The sequence below is a fragment of the Vulpes lagopus genome, chromosome 5 (assembly GCF_018345385.1).
Source record: "Vulpes lagopus strain Blue_001 chromosome 5, ASM1834538v1, whole genome shotgun sequence".
NCBI classification, from domain to species: Eukaryota; Metazoa; Chordata; class Mammalia; order Carnivora; family Canidae; genus Vulpes; species Vulpes lagopus.
In genome coordinates, this window is record NC_054828.1 from 115,250,605 (window position 1) to 115,271,365 (window position 20,761).

Here is a 20,761-nt window from a genome sequence, read left to right on the forward strand (position 1 = left end):
CCTGCATGGAGCCTGCTTCTCCCTCTGCCTGTGTCTCTGCCTGTCTCTCTCTCTCTCCCTCATGAATAAGTGAATTAAAAAAAAAAAAAGAGGGGCAGCCCAGGTGGCTCAGCGGTTTAGCATTGCCTTCAGTTCAGGGTGTGATCCTGGGGACTCCAGATCGAGTCCTGCATCGAGCTCCCTGCATGGAGCCTGCTTCTCCCTCTGCCTGTGCCTCTGCCTCTGTGTGTCTCTCATGAATAAATAAAACCTTAAAAAAAAAAAAAAGAAAAGAAAAGAAAAAGAAAAGAGAGACAAGACACAGAACAGGGAGAAGGGCAGAGGGACAAGCAGACTCCCTGTTGAATGATAAGCCCAACTCTGGGCTCAAGCCCAGGATCACAAAGATCATGACCTGAGCTGAAGTCAGACATTTAACCAAATGAGCCACCCAGGGGTCCCTGGCTGCCTCCATCTTGACCTCACTTTCTAGTCGGTTTCTTTCCAGATTGTTTCCTGGCTCGGGCAAAACATCCTGAGGGCAAAGCCCCTTAAGCAATAAGGACTACCCTGAGCCAGCAAAACCCAGCGCATAATTCACTCAAAGACAATGATCAATTTGTCTTCACTTCACTTCAATAGACCTTCACTGCCTACCTGCACACACCCACCTACTTGTGCCCCACATTTTCCTTAAATAAACCTGGAAGTATTTTCCACACTCTGGAGACAGTCTGAAACACTAGTCTACTGTCTTTCCAACGTTGGCCTCCCTGAGATAAATTTCTTTCTCGTTTCACTACCACTCGTCTCTCTGCCTTTGGATTTTGTCAGTGGCCAGTGCCTGAAACCTGGTAAGTTTGGGACCCCACAGAATCAGGTGCTCTTGCACTCCTGTTTCCCAGCTCTAAGAAAGTAGTTTCCACATATTTACTAAGTAAAAAGCCAATAAGCCTGAGCATCCAAAATAGCTTTAATCCTTTAATCCTATACCTATTTGATACGTAAATTCTACTAAACCTCTTGTTAATTCAAATCATTTATTGAGTTCCTACCTATAAAGTAGGTGGTAGGAAGATACAAAGATGAGCAAGAAATAGTCTGTGTTTTTAAAAGGTTCCAAGTACAGTGTGTGGAGATGCATTATAAACAGCTCTATAGGGGATCCCTGGGTGGCTCAGGGGTTTGGCGCCTGCAGTTGGCCCAGGGGCGCAATCCTGGAGTCCCGGGACTCCCAGCATGGAGCCTGCTTCTCCCTCCTCCTGTGTCTCTGCCTCTCTCTCTCTCTGAGTAAATAAAATCTTAAAACAAACAAACAAACAGCTCTCTGCCTACCAATTTGGTAACCTGAATGAAATGGACCAATTCCTTGAAAGGGACAACCCACCAAAACTTACATTAAGGAGGAACGTGTACTATATAAAGGCTTGTACCTATTAAAAAAATTGAGTCAATAATTAATCATCTTCCCAAACAGAACACGCTGGATACAAAAGATTTCACTAGTGGGTGGCTCAGTCAGTTAAGCTTAACTGACAAAACCATCAGCTCAGGTCATGATACCAGGGTCCTGAAGCAGGGAGCCTGCTTCTATCTCTCCCTCAGCCCCTCCCCCCACTGCTGTGAGCTCTCTCCCGCCTGCTTTCTTTCAAATAAATAAATAAAATCTTAGAAAAATAAAAAAAAAAAAGACTTCAGTAGCGAATTCTATCAAACATTTTTTTTAAAAGATTTTATTTAGGGATCCCTGGGTGGCGCAGCAGTTTGGCGCCTGCCTTTGGCCCAGGGCGCGATCCTGGAGACCCGGGATCGAGTCCCACGTCGGGCTCCCGGTGCATGGAGCCTGCTTCTCCCTCTGCCTGTGTCTGCCTCTCTCTCTCTCTGACTATCATGAATAAATAATAAAAAAAAAATAAGTAAAATAAAAGATTTTATTTATTTATTCATAAGAGACACAGAAAGAAAGAAGCAGAGACAGACAGAGGGAGATGCAGGCTCCTTGCAGGGAGCCCAATGTGGGACTCAAGGATTGCACCCCGAGCCAAAGGCAGATGCTCAACCGCTGAGCCACCCAGGCGTCCTTCTATCAAACATTTAAGGAAGAAATGATATCAATTTTCTACGATCTCTTCAAGAAGATAAAAGAGGAAGGAACCACTTCTATCTCCGACTCTTGGTTTTGGCTCAGGTCATGATCTCTTGGGTGGTGGGATGGAGCCCCACATCGGGTTCCCTACTCAGCAGAGTCTACTTGGGATCCTCTTTCTCCCATTTACCCCTTACCTCGTTCATGTGTGCACACTCTCTTCCATCTCTCTAAAATAAATAAATAAATCTTTAAAAATAAAAAAGTAAATTAAACCAGGCAAAGACATTTCAAGAAAGGAAAACTCAAACAGTATTGATGTAGTTTTTGAATGTCGGTGAGGTCCAGAGCCGATGACCAAGAAAAAAATTCTTGAAATGTTTCTGGTGCAAAAATGGTGATTTTTTTTTTTTTAATATTTATTTCTTTATTTAAGAGAGAGAGAGAGAGAGGCAGAGACAGAGACAGAAGCAGGCTCCAAGCCGGGAGCCCGACGCGGGACTCGATCCCCGGACTCCAGGATCGCGCCCTGGGCCAAAGGCAGATGCCAAAACCGCTGAGCCACTCAGGGATCCCCCCAAAATGGTGATTTTTATTAAAGCACAAGGACAGGATCTACAGAAAGAGCTACTGCACCAGGGTTGTGAGTTGTGACTAAATATATACTGGGGAGTTGGAGGAGGTAAGAAAAAAGGGAGGTTTTCAAAAGAACTTTCATATGCTAAAGAGGACCTTTTCTTAGTCAAGTTAAGGTTATTTTTCCCTCTAGTGAAGTATTAACATTAAGATAATTGGGGAGTTTCCTTTTGAAGTTAGGTTATTGACAAGAATGCTTTTCAAAAAAATTTTTTTTCACTTATTTGAGAGAGAGAAAGAGAGAGAGAACATGAGCAGGGTGAGGGGCAGAGAGAGAAGCCAACTCCCAGATGAGTAAGGAGCCTGATGTAGGGGTCCATTCTAGGACCCCAGGATAACGACCTGAGTGGAGGCAGCTACTTAACCCGACAGAGCCACCCAAGTGCCCAAGAATGCTTTTTTCTTGTAAATGACTAAAACATTTATAAACTGATGGGAAACTCAAGGACTGTGATCTCTGTTAGTTAACCATTTGTTTTTTCCTTCGCTTAGTTTTAGGGCAGCCAGGAGTGCCTGAGGAATGTCACACACATCCCACCTGGGAGTGGGGGTGGGAATTGCGAGGCGTCAGCCTGTGCTTTGCCCTTAGCTGGCCTTGTGCTCATCAGTATCTCTCATGAACATAGATGCAAAAATCCTCACTGCAACCAGTTATGCAAGGCTGATCTAACATTGAGAAAAATCAATTAATAAAATCCATTACATCACCACACTAAAGAGGAAAAATCACGATCATACCAACAGATAAAAAGCATCTGACAATATTCAACACACATTCTTGATAAAAACTCTCAGCTAACTAGGAACAAAGAGAATTCTCTCAACTTGATAAAAAACATCTACAAAAAACCTACAGTGAACATCATACTTTAAGACAAGAAACTAGATGCTTTCCCCCTAAGATCAGGAATAAGACAAAGATGCCCTTCTCACCACAACTCTTCAATGCCGTACTGGAAATCCTAGCTAAACCAGTTAGACAAGTAAAGGAAATAAAAGGTATACAGATTGGGAAGGAAGAAATAAAACTCTTTGTCTGCAGATGACACGACTATCTGTCTACACAGAAAAATCCCAAATAACAACAACAAACTCCTGGGACTAATAAGCAATTTTACCAAAGCAGCAGAATACAAGATTAATATACAAAAGCCAAGTGCTTTCCTATACACCAGCAATAACAACTGGTACACGGAATTAAAAACACAACACACCTAGCTGGCTCAGTCGGAATAGTATGCAACTTCTGATCTCAGGGCTGTGAGTTCAAGCCCCATATTGGGGATAGAGATAAACTTAAACAAATAAAAGCACAATACTATATGCATCAGCACCATTTGTCAAACCCCATAGAACTGCACAATACAGAAAATGGGCCCACGATTAATTGATAATAATAATGAATTAATATTGGTTCCAAATTATTATTATTACTTTCTAAGATTTTATTTATTTATTCATGAGAGACAGAGAGAGCAGCAGAGACATAGGCAAAAGGAGAAGCAGGCTCTGTGCAGGAAGCCCGGTGAGGAACTCGATCCTGGTATTCCAGGATCATGCCCTGGGCCAAAGGCAGGCGCCCAACCGTTGAATCACCCAGGCTTCCCTATTGGTTCCAAATTATAACAAATATACTATATAATACAAGATGTTAAAATACAGGAAACTGTGTGCAGTGGGGAGGGGATGGATGGGGATATGGGAACTGTGTATTTTCTGCAAACCTAAAACTACTCTTTAAAATAAAGTTTATTGGGACCCCTGAGTAGCTTGGTGGTTGAGCGTCTGCCTCTGGCTCAGGGTGTGATCCCTGGGTCCTGGGATGAGCTCTGCATCAGGCTCCATACAGGGAGCCTGCTTCTCCCTCTCCCTATTTCTCTGCCTCAATCTGTTCTTCTCATGAATAAATAAAATCTTTTAAAAAATAAAATAAAATAGGGACACCTGAGCGACTCCCTTTGGCTCAGGGCGTGATCCTGGTCCTGCTTGGGCACCTTGCAGGAAGCCTGCATCTCCCTCTGCCTATGTCTCTGCCTCTCTCTCTCTCTCTCATAAATAAATAACTAAAATCTTTTTTAAAAAGTTAAAAAAATAAAAGTTTATTAATAATAAATTTTAAAAAGATCATGAAAGAGGAGTGCCTGGGTGGCTCACTCAGTTAAATGGCCAATTCTTGATTTCAGCTCAGGTCACAGTCTCAGGGTTGTGAGATCAAGCCCTGTGTCCGGTTCCTTAGTAGGGATGGAGCTTAGTTAAGATGTTTCACCCTCTCTCCTGCCCCTCTACTGCCTCCCCTACTCCACATTCACACTTTCTAAAAAAATAAAAACAAAATAAAATAAAGCATGAAAGACATTCCTGGACAGGGGGAAAAAAATGGGAAAGTATACTATATTTAATTCTTTGTTATTTATAATTCAGAGAATCCCTTTATATTGTATCATATAACCCATAATGCAGCAAAATCCCATGGGCACACAAATTTATAGACTTATCTTAACACTAAAAATATCCAGACAACTTTATTATTTCATCTATGTTTTCTACAATGTCATCGTTTCCCTTGTCATTATCCTTTTATGATATAAATATCAATACTGTTTTCCATAATTTAAAAACCAGATTACAAAGTTATTATGGCTTAGTATATAGTCTTGAAGTTTCAGGAGTTCCTCTGATAATAAGTCCACAAGTTCAGGAAAAGGGGCTTTGAAACATCTATTTTGGCTACAGAATATATATATTTTAAGATTTATTTATTTATTCATGAGAGATACAGAGAAACAGAGACATAGGCAGAGAGAGAAGCAGGCTCCTTCCTGGCAAGGAACCCACTGTGGGTGAATCCTGGATACCAGGATCTTGTCTTGAGCCTAAGCACCCATGCATCCCAGAATACTCTCTTCTGATTTCTCATTCACTACTGTGTTCTGAATAAATAAGGTAATCAGCTAGCTGTTGTCCGAATGGGTGAAGGATTTTTATCTGTATATGCTTTGGCAGCACATATGGTAAATATGGATTTTCATCATCGATAGTCTTTAGAGTACTGATATACTTAGGAAAAGTCTTTTCATTTTTTTACTGGACCAGTATTTCTAACAAAATGTATTTTTGTTACAAAGAAAATTATAAAATCTATTCCTAATATTTTTGTATAGATACTTTACTAATGATTTATTAACATTCAAAATACTAATACATGCTACAACATGAATGAAGCTTGAAAACATTATGTTAGGGGCAGCCCGGGTGGCTCAGCAGTTTAGCGCCACCTTCAGCCCAAGGTGTGATCTTGGAGACCTGGGATCGAGTCCCATGTCGGGCTTCCTGCATGGAGCCTGCTTTTCCCTCTGCCTTTCTCTCTGTGTCTCTCATGAATAAATAAATAAAATCTAAAACAAAAAACAACAACAAAAAAACATTATGTTAAATTAAAAAAAGACAATCACAGAAGACTACATGTTGTATGATTCTAATTATACAAAACATCCAGAAGAGGCAATTCTATAAAAACAGTATACTGGTCAAAGTCAGGGTATAAAAGGATTGGGTGTGACTGCTAATGGGTATGGTGACCTAAATGTTACAAAACTAACTGTTGTGATGTTTGCACAACTCTGTAAATGTACTAAAATCCATTGAATTGTATACCTTACATGTATGAATTATATGGTATGTGCATCATCTCTCAAAACTGCTGGGAGGGATGCCTGGGTAGCTTAGTGGTTAAGCGTCTGCCTTTGGCCCAGGGCGTGATCCTGGAGTCCTGGATCAAGTCCCACATCGGTCTCACTGCATGGAGCCTGCTTCTCTCTTGGCCTGTGTCTCTGCCTCTCTGAGTCTCTCATGAATAAATAAATAAAATCTTTAAAAAAAAAGTTGTTGGGAAAAAAAAAAAAAAGTTGTTGGGGAAAAAAAAATCCTAAGTTAAAATCATTCAATTAATTTCTGTGCAAGAAAGAGTTAACATAGCAGGCCTGACTGCTATCCTTTTAAAGGTCTGCTTATTGTCCTTTTATTTATTTTTTTTTAATTTTTATTTATTTATGATAGTCACACAGAGATAGAGAGGGAGAGACACAGGCAGAGGGAGAAGCAGGCTCCATGCACCGGAGCCTGACGTGGGATTCGATCCCGGGTCTCCAGGATCGGCGCCCTGGGCCAAAGGCAGGCGCCAAACCGCTGCACCACTCAGGGATCCCTGCTTATTGTCCTTTTAAGTCCCAACAGAAATCTTAGATTGATTTCCAAAGAATTTCCTTGGGTAGACAATTCACATGTGGTGTCATAACTCATTATTGGGATAATGGGTGGGTGATTCCACTGGACAAGAACTTTTGAAAGTTTATGCCTGGTTTCCTCTGAACTTCACCCCACGTTTTTTCCCTTTGCTGATTTTTTGTTGTAACTTTTTTTTTTTTTTTTTTAAGATTTTATCTATTAATGAGAGACAGAGAGACAGAGACAGAGGGAGAAGCAGGCTCCACGCAGGGAGCCTGACAGCAGGGAGCCTGACAGCGGGACTGGATGGATCACAGGTCTCCAAGACCACGCCCTGGGCTGAAGGCTGCGCTAAACCGCTGAGCCACCACCCCCCAGCAAATCAACAAACCTGGGAGAGGTCTTAGAGGCCCCCTGACACATCTCACAATTATATAGTATCAAATATTTATAAAAAACAAGAAGTAGTGAAAAAATAATATTTGTTTAGTATAGAAGCATTTACAAAGCATTTTAAGTATGAAATAAATAGTTGTCGGTCTTCTTTTTTTTTTTTTTTTTTAGTTGTCGGTCTTCTTAAACGGGCAATGAACGAAGAAATTTACTTCAGGTATTTAAAACAAACAGTATAGGCATCCCTGGGTGGCGCAGCGGTTTGGCACCTGCCTTTGGCCCCGAGCGCCGATCCTGGAGACCCGGGATCGAATCCCACGTCGGGCTCCCGGTGCATGGAGCCTGCTTCTCCCTCTGTGTGTCTCTGCCTCTCTCTCTCTGTGTGTGTGTGACTATCATAAATAAATAAAAAATTAAAAAGTAAAATAAAACAAACAGTATAATATACAAAAAAAAAAAACCCATTTCACCTCAGATAAGTGAAAATAAAATAATTCTTTTTTTTTTTAAATTTATTCATAAGAGTACAGAGAGAGAGAGAGGCGGAGACACAGGCAGAGGGAGAAGCAAGCTCCATGCAGGGAGCGCAATATGGGACTCGATCCCTGGACTCCAGGATCGCGCCCCGGGCCGAAGGCAGGCGCTAAACCACTGAGCCACCCAGGGATCCCCTGAAAATAAAATATTCTATACTGATAGGAGCCATATACTTTGCACCTACCATTTATTGAGTCTCTACTATGTGCTGCTATTATTATTATTTTAAGATTTTATACTAGGGGCCTCTGGGGGTGGCTCAGTTGGTTAGGCCTTTAACTTTTGATTTCAGCTCAGGTCATGATATGAACCCCATGAGACTGAGCCCCACATGGCACTCGATGCTCATTGGCTTGAGATTCTCTCTCCTTTTGCTCCTCACCCCGCAATGCACGTGTGTGTGCTCTCTCTCAAATAAATAAATCTTTTTAAAAATTAATTATATTATTTTATTTTTAAGTAATCTCTACATCCAACACAGGGCTCGAACTCACAAGCCTGAGATCAAGAGTCGCATACACCATCAACTGAGCCAGCCAAGCATCCCTGTGCTAATACTAACTAATACTATTTTGTTTTATATCAGCTATTCTCATAAAAAACCTTTCAGGAAAAAAAAAAAAAAACCTTTCAGGTGCAAACATATATGTACCCCCCACCTCTGTGTTGTAGATGAGATACAGAAGCTCAAAGAATTTACCTAAGTTGCTTTAAGGCCAAAGAGGTAGTAAAGACAGTGATGGGATTCAAAGTTAGGTGTATGACTCCAGAGCCATTATATTTCCACCATGACTCCAAGACAGTACAATATAAGAGACTAACAAAGTGAACAGTTATTTGAATTTCTCAAACAATATGCTAATAGAGATAAATTTAACATTTTAAATAACAAAAACATTTAATAACTTCTTTAAAATCCATTCAATGCAGGTGATTATAAATTATATTACCATTAGCTATTTAATTGAAAGAATCATAATGAAAACTTACTGTATCTGTCTGAAATGCAGTAAAAATAGATACTAAGAAATGCATTAAATAACCAAGAAATGCAAAGCTTGAATTAACTTACCATTCTTCTTTTATACTTTCAAGATTATCTACTTCTTTCATTCTTTAGCCTTACTGTAAAAGTAAAAATAAACAAAAGCTGTTAACTAGCCAATTTATTATTTTAAATAAATTAATTCTTACATATGCATTAATAGTCTCTAATGTAAGTTATTACGTATCCCTAAAGCAGCACTGAAAGGGTCTTAAGAACTTATGTGACTGAACTCAAAGCTGTTGTTTTCACCTACAAAGTACAACGATAATAAAAAACAAATTTGGGAGTCTAATAATCTTTCCAAAAAAATGTTTTTTTCTTTTTAGAACTAGTTCTTAAAAATTGTGATAAAAAATTATAATGTGCCCTTTGGTTTAACAAACTAAAGTGAATGAAACATTCTTATTCTCATTCTTACAATTCCTTGGGGAAGCAAACTGACAAGATGTACAGTATTCAATTCAGTGGCATCAATTACATCCACAATGTTGTACAACCATTACCACTATCAATTTCTAAGACTTTTTCAACTTCCCAAAAAGAATATCCATTCTTTGTATCCATTAAACAATAATTCCCTCTTCCTCTCTCTTCCCAGGCCTAGTATCTCCTACCTTCCGTCTTCATGAATTTAATTTGCCTTGAATTTCACATACTTTTGTATCTGGCTTATTTCACTTAACATATATTCATTCCTGGGAACCCTGGGTGGCGCAGCGGTTTAACGCCTGCCTTTGGCCCAGGGTGCGATCCTGGAGACCCGGGATCAAATCCCACATCGGGCTCCCTGCATTGAGTCTGCTTCTCCCTCTGCCTGTGTCTCTGCCTCTCTCTCTCTCTCTGTGTGACTATCATAAATAAATAAAAAATTAAAAAAATTAAAAAAAAACATATATTCATTCCTCTTTAAGGCTAAATAATATTTCTCTGTATATTTAGCTTAGATTTATCTGTTGATGGACATTTGGCTGTTGATGACATTTGTCCATCTGTTGATGGACATTTACACTTCTGGCTATTGAGAATAATTTTATACTCCCACCAGCAATGTACCAGGGTTCTAATTTCTCCACACTCTTGCCAACACTTGTTATTTTTATTAAATAAAATCCATCTTAATAACACGACATCTCATCGTAACTAGTGATGTTGAGTATCTTTTTCATGTGCATATTAGCCATTTGTCTATTTTCCTTGGAGAAATATCTATTCAAGTCCTTTGCCCATTTTTGATGTGTTTTGCTTGCTGTTAAGTTGCCTTTTTCTTGATTCAGTGTTTGCTTGGCTGCTATACACCCTGAACTACTTTTCAGAGCTCTAAGTTGGTTCTAACAGTTTCTGCTTGTTTTTCAATGTTTCTCTGGGAACATGAGCTTGAAACTGCCTATTTTGCAGATATGATCCTCAATTTTAATTTAAAAAATATATTACTTTTTAAAAAGACTTATGTATTTATTCATGAGAGACATACAGAGAGAAAGGCAGAGACATAGGCAGAGGGAGAAGCAGGCTCCCCACAGGGACCCTGATGTGGGACTTGACCCCCTGGATCCTGGGATCACACCCTGAGCCGAAGGCTGATGCTCAACTGCTGAGCCACCCAGGCATCCCTTAATTTAAAATTTTTAAATCTCAGATATATTTGGAACTTATCTTAGTTACAGTGACTCCACATGAATGTTGAGTTTACTGAAAAGTCCAACTTTTTTTTTTAAGATTTTATTTATTTATTCATGAGAGAGAGAGAGAGAGAGAGAGAGAGGCGGAGACACAGGCAGAGGGAAAAGCAAGCTCCATGCAGGGAACCCAATGTGGGACTCGATTCCAGTACTCCAGGATCACGCCCTGGGCCGAAGGCAGGCACTAAACCACTGAGCCACCCAGGGATCCCCTGAAAAGTCCATCCTAAACAAAATAAAAGTCCATCTTTTCCTGATTTTTTTTTTAAACCTAAGAGTATGGACTCATGGGTTTTTGTTTTATTCAATGAGTTATAACTCATTAATATTATTTATTTTGATATTCCATTACCCAGATTTGTCCAGTGAGAATTCCTACAGTGTGATGTCCTTTTGATATGTCTTGATCATTCTATGAGCACGTTCTTAGCATTTTCTTGCTCCAGGATCATCTGTTCTTTTTATGTCCCAGCCTTGGAATCAGCCTTTTCTCTAAGGACTCATGGTTACCTTCCCCACCCCTATGAAAATTGTATTTAGAAACCAAGATCTTGGGATCCCTGGGTGGCGCAGCGGTTTGGCGCCTGCCTTTGGCCCAGGGCACAATCCTGGAGACCCGGGATCGAATCCCACGTCGGGCTCCCGGTGCATGGAGCCTACTTCTCCCTCTGCCTGTGTCTCTGCCTCTCTCTCTCTCTCTCTGTGTGACTATCATAAATAAATAAAATTAAAAAAAAAAAAAAAAGAAACCAAGATCTGGGTGTTTGGCATGTTTGTTGTTTCTACTGTGTTGCTGCTTCCAGGACCTCTCTGTGGACAGATGGGTTGGACTACCTTAAAAATTGATTTGTTTGCTTATTTCTTATAGTATTATGTTATAAAGGCAAAACACTAATACAGAAAGTTTGGGAAAGAGAAAATAATCCATAGTTTTATCACCCTCAACAGTAACTATCTAAACTTTTGCTGCTTCATTTTTTTCTTATGTATTCAAATGTACTGCTAGTATATTAATGATTTTTGCTTCTTGTATTTTTCATTTCTGTGCTTTTTCCATCTGGCTACATAAATTGCTTCATAATTATTTTTAAAGGATACATATTCCATCAGGCAGTTATACCATGGCTACTGGGAATTTAGTTCACTTTCAATTTTTCCTAATAAATAACATATGTGGTGGACAAACTGTAGATAGCTTACTTTGTTACTTTAAATTCCCCAAAATGTGGAAAATCGGGGTCAAAATATATGAATATTTCTATTAATAGTGTGCCTCTAAAAATGTAACCCCATTTGACTAGAAGGCATACCTGCAAAGTAACAGCAACTGAAGATCTACCAGATGCATCCTAAAGCCATACAAGAAACAGAAAATAGGCACAAGAAGTAGTCCATTGTGGGACACCTGGGTGGCTCAGCAGCTGAATGGCTGCCTTCAGCTCAGGGTGTGATCCGGGGTCTGGGGTGATCCCCGGGTTTGGGGATCGAGGGTTTGGGGATCGAGGGTTTGGGGATCGAGTTGCGCATTGGGCTCCCTATGAGGAACCTGTTTCTCCTTCTGCCCGTGTCTCTGCCTCTTTCTCGAATAAATAAAATCTTAAACAAACAAAAAAAAAAGTAGTCCCTCGCTACCACTTAAAGCTCTCTAAATCAATCAATAATCCATCCATCCATCCATCAAGTATCTGGAGGTGAATTTAACCTGGTAACTGAGGATCTGGAAGCAGCAGCCTTTCACCAGATAAAATCAGTCTGAATGACCTTAGGTCTTGCAATGGAGCTGGGCCAATAACCAGAGCAATTTGTGTTGAGCACTAATTCCCACTTAGCATCTGTTATGCTAGGAATTAAAGTAGGATAGTGGACTCTGCCCTGGAAAATCATCCTACCACTGAAAGTTTTTTTAGACACCTCTAGTTTTAACTATGAATTGAATATAAATTGATAGCAAATTTATTTCTTAAACTTTTCATGAGAAAACTGAAAAATTCTGACAAGGGGAAACAGAAGGCAAGGAAAAAGGAGGAAATGCAATGGGGCTGAGGAGTGTGGAATATAAAGTGAGGGACAACACTTCCAATAGCATCCCAAAGGTAACTTCAGACACTACCTTGTAGCTAGAAAGTAAGGTTGGAGTCACTAAAGCCACAGCATCCAGGAGGATGACTTCCAATAATTAAGGCAAATTGGAGGTCTCTACTGTCTCAGGTATTTTGTATTTCTAAAAGACTTCTTAGGGATCCCTGGGTGGCGCAGCGGTTTAGCGCCTGCCTTTGGCCCAGGGCGTGATCCTGGAGACCCGGGATCGAATCCCACGTCGGGCTCCTGGTGCATGGAGCCTGCTTCTCCCTCTGCCTGTGTCTCTGCCCCTCTCTCTCTCTCTGTGACTATCATAAATAAATAAAAATTAAAAAAAAAAAAAAGACTTCTTAATCCCCCCCCCCAAAAAGACTTCTTAATCCTTCCTGTAATGCTTTTCAAAATTAGTCTTTAGACTTAAAAATGCAAATAGACCATTATTTCATTTAAAGAATCTTAGTCAATATTAAGTAAATGCAAGGCACTGGATCAGGCATTAGGTTTACAAAGTAATAAACCAGAGAAGACTATTGTTATATGAAGTTTTATATAGACTGGATTATACATAATCTACATGCTTTATAAATGCAGCCATTAGAAATGATTGTTAAATATAAGGTATGATATTATCAATGTTCTTTTGAGTTTGCAATGTTTATTGCAGTTATTGGGCAAATATAAGCATACCATCTCTGTACCAAGGATGGACCTGCGGTCTAAAGGGAAAAAAAAGTGTATATTTTTACTTATTTTTTTTTAAAGATTTTATTGATTTATTCACGAGAAACACACATACACACAAACACACACAGAGGCTGAGACATAGGTAGAGGGAGAAGCAGGCTCCAAGCAGGGAGCCCAATGTAGGACTTGATCCTGGAATCCCAGGATCATGCCTTGAGCCCAAGGCAGACGCTTTAACCACTGAGCCACACAGGCATCCCTATTTTTACTTATTGTATGGAAAAAACTTAGCTAAAATCTTTAAGAGGATGTGCAAAAGTAAAGCAAATAAACCTAAGCTGAAATGGTTATCTATCCTAATAGCAATATGAAAGGCAATATTCAAAAACAAGAACTCAAAAAGTACACATTATTTAGAAATATGACTTTAAATAACAGGAAAAACAGCTTATGCATTCAAAATATTTGTCCTGGGACTCCTGGGTGGCTCAGCAGTTGAACGTCTGCCTTTGGCTCAGGTCGTGATCCTGCAGTCCTGGGATCAAGTCCCAAACTGGACTCCCCTGAGGGAGCCTGCTTCTCCCTCTGCCTAGGTCTCTGCCTCACTCTCTGTGTCTCATGAATAAATCTTTAAAAAAAAAAGGGGGGGGGGCGGAGATCCCTGGGTGGCTCAGCGGTTTAGCGCCTGCCTTTGGCCCAGGGTGTGATCCTGGAGACCCGGGATCGAGTCCCACATCGGGCTCCCGGCATGGGGCCTGCTTCTCCCTCTGCCTGTGTCTCTGCCTCTCTGTCTATCATAAATGAATAAATAAATCTTTAGGGGAAAAAAAAGGAATGGGAGCATTTTTAGTTTTCTAACACTACTGTCTTTTAAACTAGATGTATATATTAATCTAATTTTAAAAACTTAAAAAGCAGGGACTCCTGGGTGGCTCAGTGATTGAGCATCTGCCTTTGGCACAGGGCGTGATCCCAGAGTCCTGGGATGGAGTCCCATGTCCGGCTCCCTGCATGGAGCCTGTTTCTGCCTCTGCCTGTGTCTCTGCCTTTCTCTCTCTCTCTGTCATGGATAAATAAAATCTTTATAAATAAATAAATAAATAAATAAATAAATAATCCAGAATTAATATTTCTTTCCTAAAGCATTTAGATTTTTAATATTTAAATCATATTGTCTGTGGAGTGCTTGGGTGGCTAATTCAGTTAAGCCTCTGACTTCAGCTTGGGTCATGAGGTCCTGGGATGGAGCCCCATATGAGGCTCCCTGCTCAGCAGGGAGTCTGTTTCTCTTTCTTCCTCCCCCCATTTGCGCTCTCTCTCAAATAAAATTAAATATAAATAAATAAATGAATAAATAAATAAATCATATTGTCTGAGACTGTTTACTGTTTCTTTTGTTTTTCAGCTGCATCTAATAAGATTCTTGAGGACATGTATCATGACTCACACATTTCCTGTTTCTTCCAGTGCCTTGCCAAGTACAAAACCAAAAGGAGCCATCCCTGAAGTATTTCACTGTTTCCCTTTAACAGGTTATTGTTCTCTAGCAAATTGCTATTATTTTTCATCATCTTATAGTTATAAACTACTACTAAATTGTTTTCATGTGTTTTATGACAGTAATAGAGAATGAAGACAACCTTGGATTCAAACTGACTTGTATGGAAATATTGACTACATTTTTGAGCTGGGTGACTTTGTTGTTATTTACCTTCTCTAAGCCTAAACCTGAACATGGAGATGATTTTCATCTAAGAAAAGATACTAAGAATACAATATTTTTTGCTCTTTTCTCTTTTCCAGTCACTCTGTCAAAATGTTACAAGGATCAGTAAGAAACATCTTCAGACTTAAAAGTTTTAATTTCAACATGGCCAAGAAATTTTAGTTTTGATATCAGTAATTACATTTTTAACAAGTTATATATTTACTGAATCTCCCACCACCAAATGCAAGGCACTGGTTTAGAATTAATGAAAGGGTTAATGGGACAGACACAGTCTCTTATTCCAGGGTTTACAAAGGAAAAAGGAAAAAAATATATACTCAATTATTCATTGCAAACATAGCACAGAATTGAAGTAAAAACTGAATCTTAGATATACAGTCATCCTTATTTTTAAAAAATCATCATCATTTTTGGTATTTCTTATCATAAATTAGTAATATGTAAATAAACCATGTAAAATATATTTGTTATCAACTGAGTGAACTTCTACAATCATCACAGTCATGTGAGTCATGTACTGTACTATAGGGAATAAAAAAAGCCATCTGACAAACATCTAAGTTACCAACATGAAGCTTGGTATCAGAAGGGACAGATGAATAGAATTCCCTTCATTTTCCTTCAGTTTATTTCCAATTAGTACCACTACCATCTTATATTTGTATTGTGTATCACAGTTTACCAAACACCTTCCCAATTATTATCCCACTTACTCCCAACAACTGTAGCAATAAAATCAGTCGGGAGAGAGAGTAGATTGAGCTTTTTGGAGCATATCCACTGAAGGGAAAATCCAGTCAAAATAGATTCTGACTACTAAGAAAAGCACTTTTAATGTGTACTTAGAATTCAAATAGAAAAAATCTACATATTACCAATTGAACTTACTTTGTAAATACACATGACAGGCTACATTTTTTTTTTAAGATTAAGGATTTGCATCAAGCTATTATACCATGGAGTATGCTATCTTTGTGTAGAAGCTGTAGTTTCTCCTTAGGGATAAAGCCATTCTTGGCATTGAACACAGGGCAAAAGAACTGATGGCTCACATTTCCAGGTGGAGTCCATTTCACTTAGATCTTCTATGGAATGGGAGTACGCCACCCAGTCTCCAAAAGCAAACTATGGTAGTGTCAAAAATCAAACACTTTATTATTTTTTTTAAGATTTGATTTATTTATTCATGAGAAACACAGAGAGAGGCAGAGAGAGAAGCAGGCTCCATGCAGGGAGCTCAATGTGGGACTCGATCCTGGGACTCCAGGGTCATTCCCTACGCCAGAGGCAGGTACTCAACTGAGCCACCCAGGCATCCCAAAATCAAACTTTAAAAGACAGTTTATTTGTGTAATTAATGAATTCTGGTTTACTATTAAGTAATAAAAAATGAAAAACTTTGGAAAGTTTCAGCTTATCTCAGTGGCAACCACAATAATTGAAAACACTTGTCTTCTCCTAGAACAATTGTTAATATGAAGTTAAATGCCCCCAAGGACTAAAGTGATAGTAACAAAAGTAATTTCAATGAGAAAACCCTAGGGGAAAAGGGATACTTGGCCAGAAATTGTCAAGATCACTAAGGCACCCATCCTTTGACACCAAGACATTCTCATTCCAGGGCTCCATAATGAAATTATCTACCTGGCAAAACACAGCACAAATACAATTTCCTTTAGATAACTTTCCAGAGAAAAAGGAAAAAAAAGAAAACTTTCCAGGGGAATGCCTGGGTGGCTCAGTTGGTTAAGTGTCTGCTCTTGGCTCGGGTCATTACCTTAGGGTCCTAGGATGGAGCCCTACATCAGACTCCCTGTTCTTGGGAGGTCTGCTTCTCTCTCTCCCTTTGACCTTCCTCCCCACTTGTTTTTTGTTTTTGTTTTTTTTTTAAAGATTTTATTTATTTATTGAGATACAGAGAGATGAGAGATACAGAAAGACAGAGACAAAGGCAGAGAGAGAGGCAGAGAGAGAGAAGCATGCTCCATGCAGGGAGCCTGATGTGGGACTCGATCCTGGGTCTCTAGGATCACACCCTAGGTTGAAGGCAGGAGCCAAACTTCTGAGCCACCCAGGCATCCCCTACCTCCCCACTTGTGCTCTAGCTCACTCCATCTCAAATAAATGAAAGAAAGAAAGAAAGAAAGAAAGAAAGAAAGAAAGAAAGAAAGAAAGAAAGAAAGAAATTTCCATAATTCCTCTGAAAGATGTAAACATAAAATTATTAACAGAAGAGATGAGCTATGTACCCTTAGTGTGTACTCTACCTTCGCAGCAACAACTCTAGGCCCAAATATCACCTCTTGGTGGCTTCCTCATATCCATATCCATTCTTGTCCCCATCCAATGGAGTTTCTATGCAGAAGTCAGGATGACCTTTTTTTTTTTTTTTTTTTTTTAAATAAACTCTACCCTCAACATGGGGCTCAACCTCACAATCCTGAGATCCAGAGTCTCATGCTCTACCACTGAGCCAGCCAGGTGCCCGCACGGTGATTTTCTGATTAAGATACAAATTTGACTGAAACTTCCCTGCTTAAAACCTTTCAAGGATCTCCCATTGCTCTTCTAATAAAATCTAAATATTTTGGGTAATATTACAGAGAAATTTACTGTACTGTTCTCTCATCACATTTGAGTGGTTTGAAAAATATCACTCTAAAGCTTTAAGAAAAAGAGAAAAAAGCCGGTCCCAAATCCTTAAAATTGCCTAAAAGACCTGGCATCATCTCTTTTTTCCCCTACTGCATTCTACATTCAAATCAACTGCTTTGACCTTTCAGTTCTATATATTTCCCTAACCTCCCTCTGGGGAACCTGTTTCCTTTGCAGGCAGGAACTTCTTCCCTCCTTTGGGAGTCACCTTTAACTAATTCCTATTTATCCATACCATCTTAGCTGGATGATTACTTTCCTAAGATTACTTGATTTCCCCAGCTGGTTATCCCCTTTTGTTATGCGTTCTCACAATATACTATATTCTTCCTTTTTAAGCTTTTATTTAGGTTTACTGGCAGTTACAGTTGATCCTTGAACAATACAGGTTTGAACTGTGCAGGTTCACTTAGATGAAGTGTACTTTTTTCTATACAAGACATTACTGTAAGTGTATTTTCTCTTCCTTATGATTTTCTTCCTAATATTTTCTTTTCTCTAGCTTACTTTATTGTAGGCATAAATCATAATATATGTAACATACCAAATACGTGTTGTTTAAGGCTTTTGGTCAACAGTAGGGCTCTAAGTAGTGAAGTTTTGGCGAAATCAGAATTCATACACAGATTTCCCACTGTATGGGGGTGCCAACCCCTAACACTCCCACCGTTGTTCAAGGGTCAACTGATAAGACTTGTGTGATTAGTTGTTCAATTGGTTCCCTCCAATAACAATGTAAAGTCTGTAAGGCAAAATCTATATGGGTCAAAAAAAAAAGAAAAGAAAATCTTTAAGGGATATTACCATGGTATGGTGGGCACTCATCAAAGTGTCGTACTCTACAGTTCCACACTGACATCAATAGTTTCCTATCTTTATTTTCCATTATCCCAAATTATGTGTAGGAAGGAGTTAGTGTTGGAGGCCGCCCTAACGTTCCTTATTGCTAATAAGAAACCGCGAGCAAAAGGAAAAAGACGCGCGCACACAAATATTAAACATGGGAAACAGCGAACACGAAACCTACAAAAAAGAGTGTCATGGGAGGACTGGTGATGAGCTACCTGAGAAATGGCCACCCCAAACAAACGCGCCTGGTGTTTCTGCACAGTGCTCCTGCAGCACACGCCTTTGGAAACGCGGGCAGGGGCACCTGGGTGGCTCAGGTCCCGATCTCGGGGTCCTCGGATCGAGTCCCGCCTCGGCTCCCCTCCCCTTAGGGACGCTGCTTCTCCCTCTGCCTATGTCTCTGCCTCCCTGTGTCTCTCGTCAATAAATGAAGAAAAGAAAAGAAAAGAAAAGAAAAGAAAAGAAAAGAAAAGAAAAGAAAAAAAGAAAAGAAGAGAAAAGAAAAAAAAGAAAAGAAAAGAAAAAAGCGGGCATTCTGAGTGCGCCCGCCTCGAAGTTTCCGAGCGCCCCTGGAACGGAAGCCGTCTGCGGTGCCTGCACGGAGCTCCCACGCACGAAGCTGGCGCAGGCTGCAGGCCCGAGCCGGGGCTCACCTGAGGGGCCAGGGGTCTCGCCCCCGCCACTGTCCCCGCCGCCGCCGCCGCCGGGGACACCGACGCCGCCGGGACCCGGGGCTCAGCCGAACGGAAACCGACTTCAGGGCTGAGCCCGGGCGCGCCCCAGCGCGCCCCGCCCGCCCCGCCCGCCGGCCAGCGCGCGTCCCGGCGCCTCACCCCGCCGAACCGGGCACGGCCCCGGCGCACTCACCTCCGGGCGCGGTCGCCTCGCGGCCTGGTCCTCGGTTGGCTCAGACGCGGCCGCCGCCGGGCTGGAGCCCCCCTCACGCGGGGTGGGGGTGAGGGGGCGCCACCGCCCTCAGACCCGCGGAGGCTCGCGGGCCCGCGCCGCCGGGCCCCGGCCCTCCCGCCTGCGTCTCCGCCGCGCGGCCGCCGCCGGGCGCCGAGCGCGCTCACCGCAGGCTCCGCGCAGACCCGAGAGCGCGCGCGGGGCTGGGGGCGGGGGGCGGGGCCGGCCGGCGCCTCGGCTCCGGCGCGCGCGCTAATGGCGGCTGCCGCGTCCCTGCCGCCGGCGACGCCGCGGGCTGCCTGCTCACCCCGCGCCGAAAATGCTGGGAGCGAGGAGTGGGCTCCCCTAAGAGCCCCGCGTCTACCTGCCTCCTCTTCAGCCTCCCGTGGAGTCCGCGGACGGATTTCCCCGCATTCTGACAACGTTGAACTTACCCCGGGCCCCGCGATCCTGGAAAGCGCCGGTTAAGGAAATCCGCGCCCGCCGCACCCGTCCGTGCCCCGGGAGGGCTCCCTGCGAGGGGCCCGCCTTCCAGGTGTAGCTCAGCGGTGGCTCCCGCCGCCGGTTCACCCAAGACCGTCGGCCACCGCGGCCCAGTTCCGCTCTTGTCCTTGCCTCGCACGGCCAGGCGGAGCGGCGGCCCTCGCCCACGGGCTGGAGAGACCCGGCTACCGCGGGGGGACCAAGCCTGAGCGACGCCGCTCCTCCGCCGCGGCCCCAAGCGCCGACACGCGCACACCCCCGAGGCTCACCTCCGTGTGCGGTGCTGTCATCACTGCCACCCTCGCACGTCCCTCACACAGTTCTTTCTAGTCTTTGTTCCCTTCTCCCTGTGAGAAGCGAGCCTTTTTGTTTTTTGTTTTGTTTTGCCTGACCTTGGAGCCCGTTGCACATCTCCCGGTCAGAGTTCCCTTAGCGGAAGGGTCCCCGCCCGCTCTCCGCGCCCCGCTGGAGGGGTCCTTTTCCCTCTTCTTCCTAACTCACGAAGCGACCCTAGTCTAGGTTCCTCACCCAGGTGCCGTCATGCACTAGTTGTCCTTTGGTGCCTGCCCTCATTTCACTTAGCATTATGTTTTCAAGGTTCATCCATGTTGGAGCAGGTATCAAAATTTCTTCTTTTTTTCAAAGGTTTTATTTATTTATTTTTGAGAATGAGCAGGGGGAGGGGCAGAGAGGGGGAGGGGCAGACGGAGGGAGAAGCCGAGTCCCTCCGGAGCTGGAAGCCTGACCTGAGGCTCTAACCCAGGGACAAGGGCAAACTCAGACGCAAAACTGAC

The 20,761-nt window shown here is 42.0% G+C and overlaps 1 protein-coding gene across 3 annotated transcripts in view; it reads right to left on the reverse strand.

The window, feature by feature from the left end:
* The window catches only part of UBXN2A (UBX domain protein 2A), a 42,267-nt gene extending 22,007 nt beyond the window's left edge, over positions 1 to 20,260 (reverse strand). Inside the window, exons 1-2 of one of the 3 annotated variants that reach the window (XM_041756234.1) lie at positions 19,919 to 20,260; positions 8,928 to 8,980 (exon numbers count right to left, since the gene is read on the reverse strand). In XM_041756234.1, the coding sequence (XP_041612168.1) occupies positions 8,928 to 8,968 (41 nt within the window). In that variant the 5' untranslated portion in view covers positions 8,969 to 8,980; positions 19,919 to 20,260. Of the gene's footprint in view, positions 1 to 8,927; positions 8,981 to 19,231; positions 19,251 to 19,445; positions 19,647 to 19,918 lie in introns of those variants that run through there. The other 2 variants (XM_041756232.1, XM_041756235.1) reach the window with 2 other exon arrangements.
* Between the last annotated feature and the right edge of the window lie 501 nt (positions 20,261 to 20,761).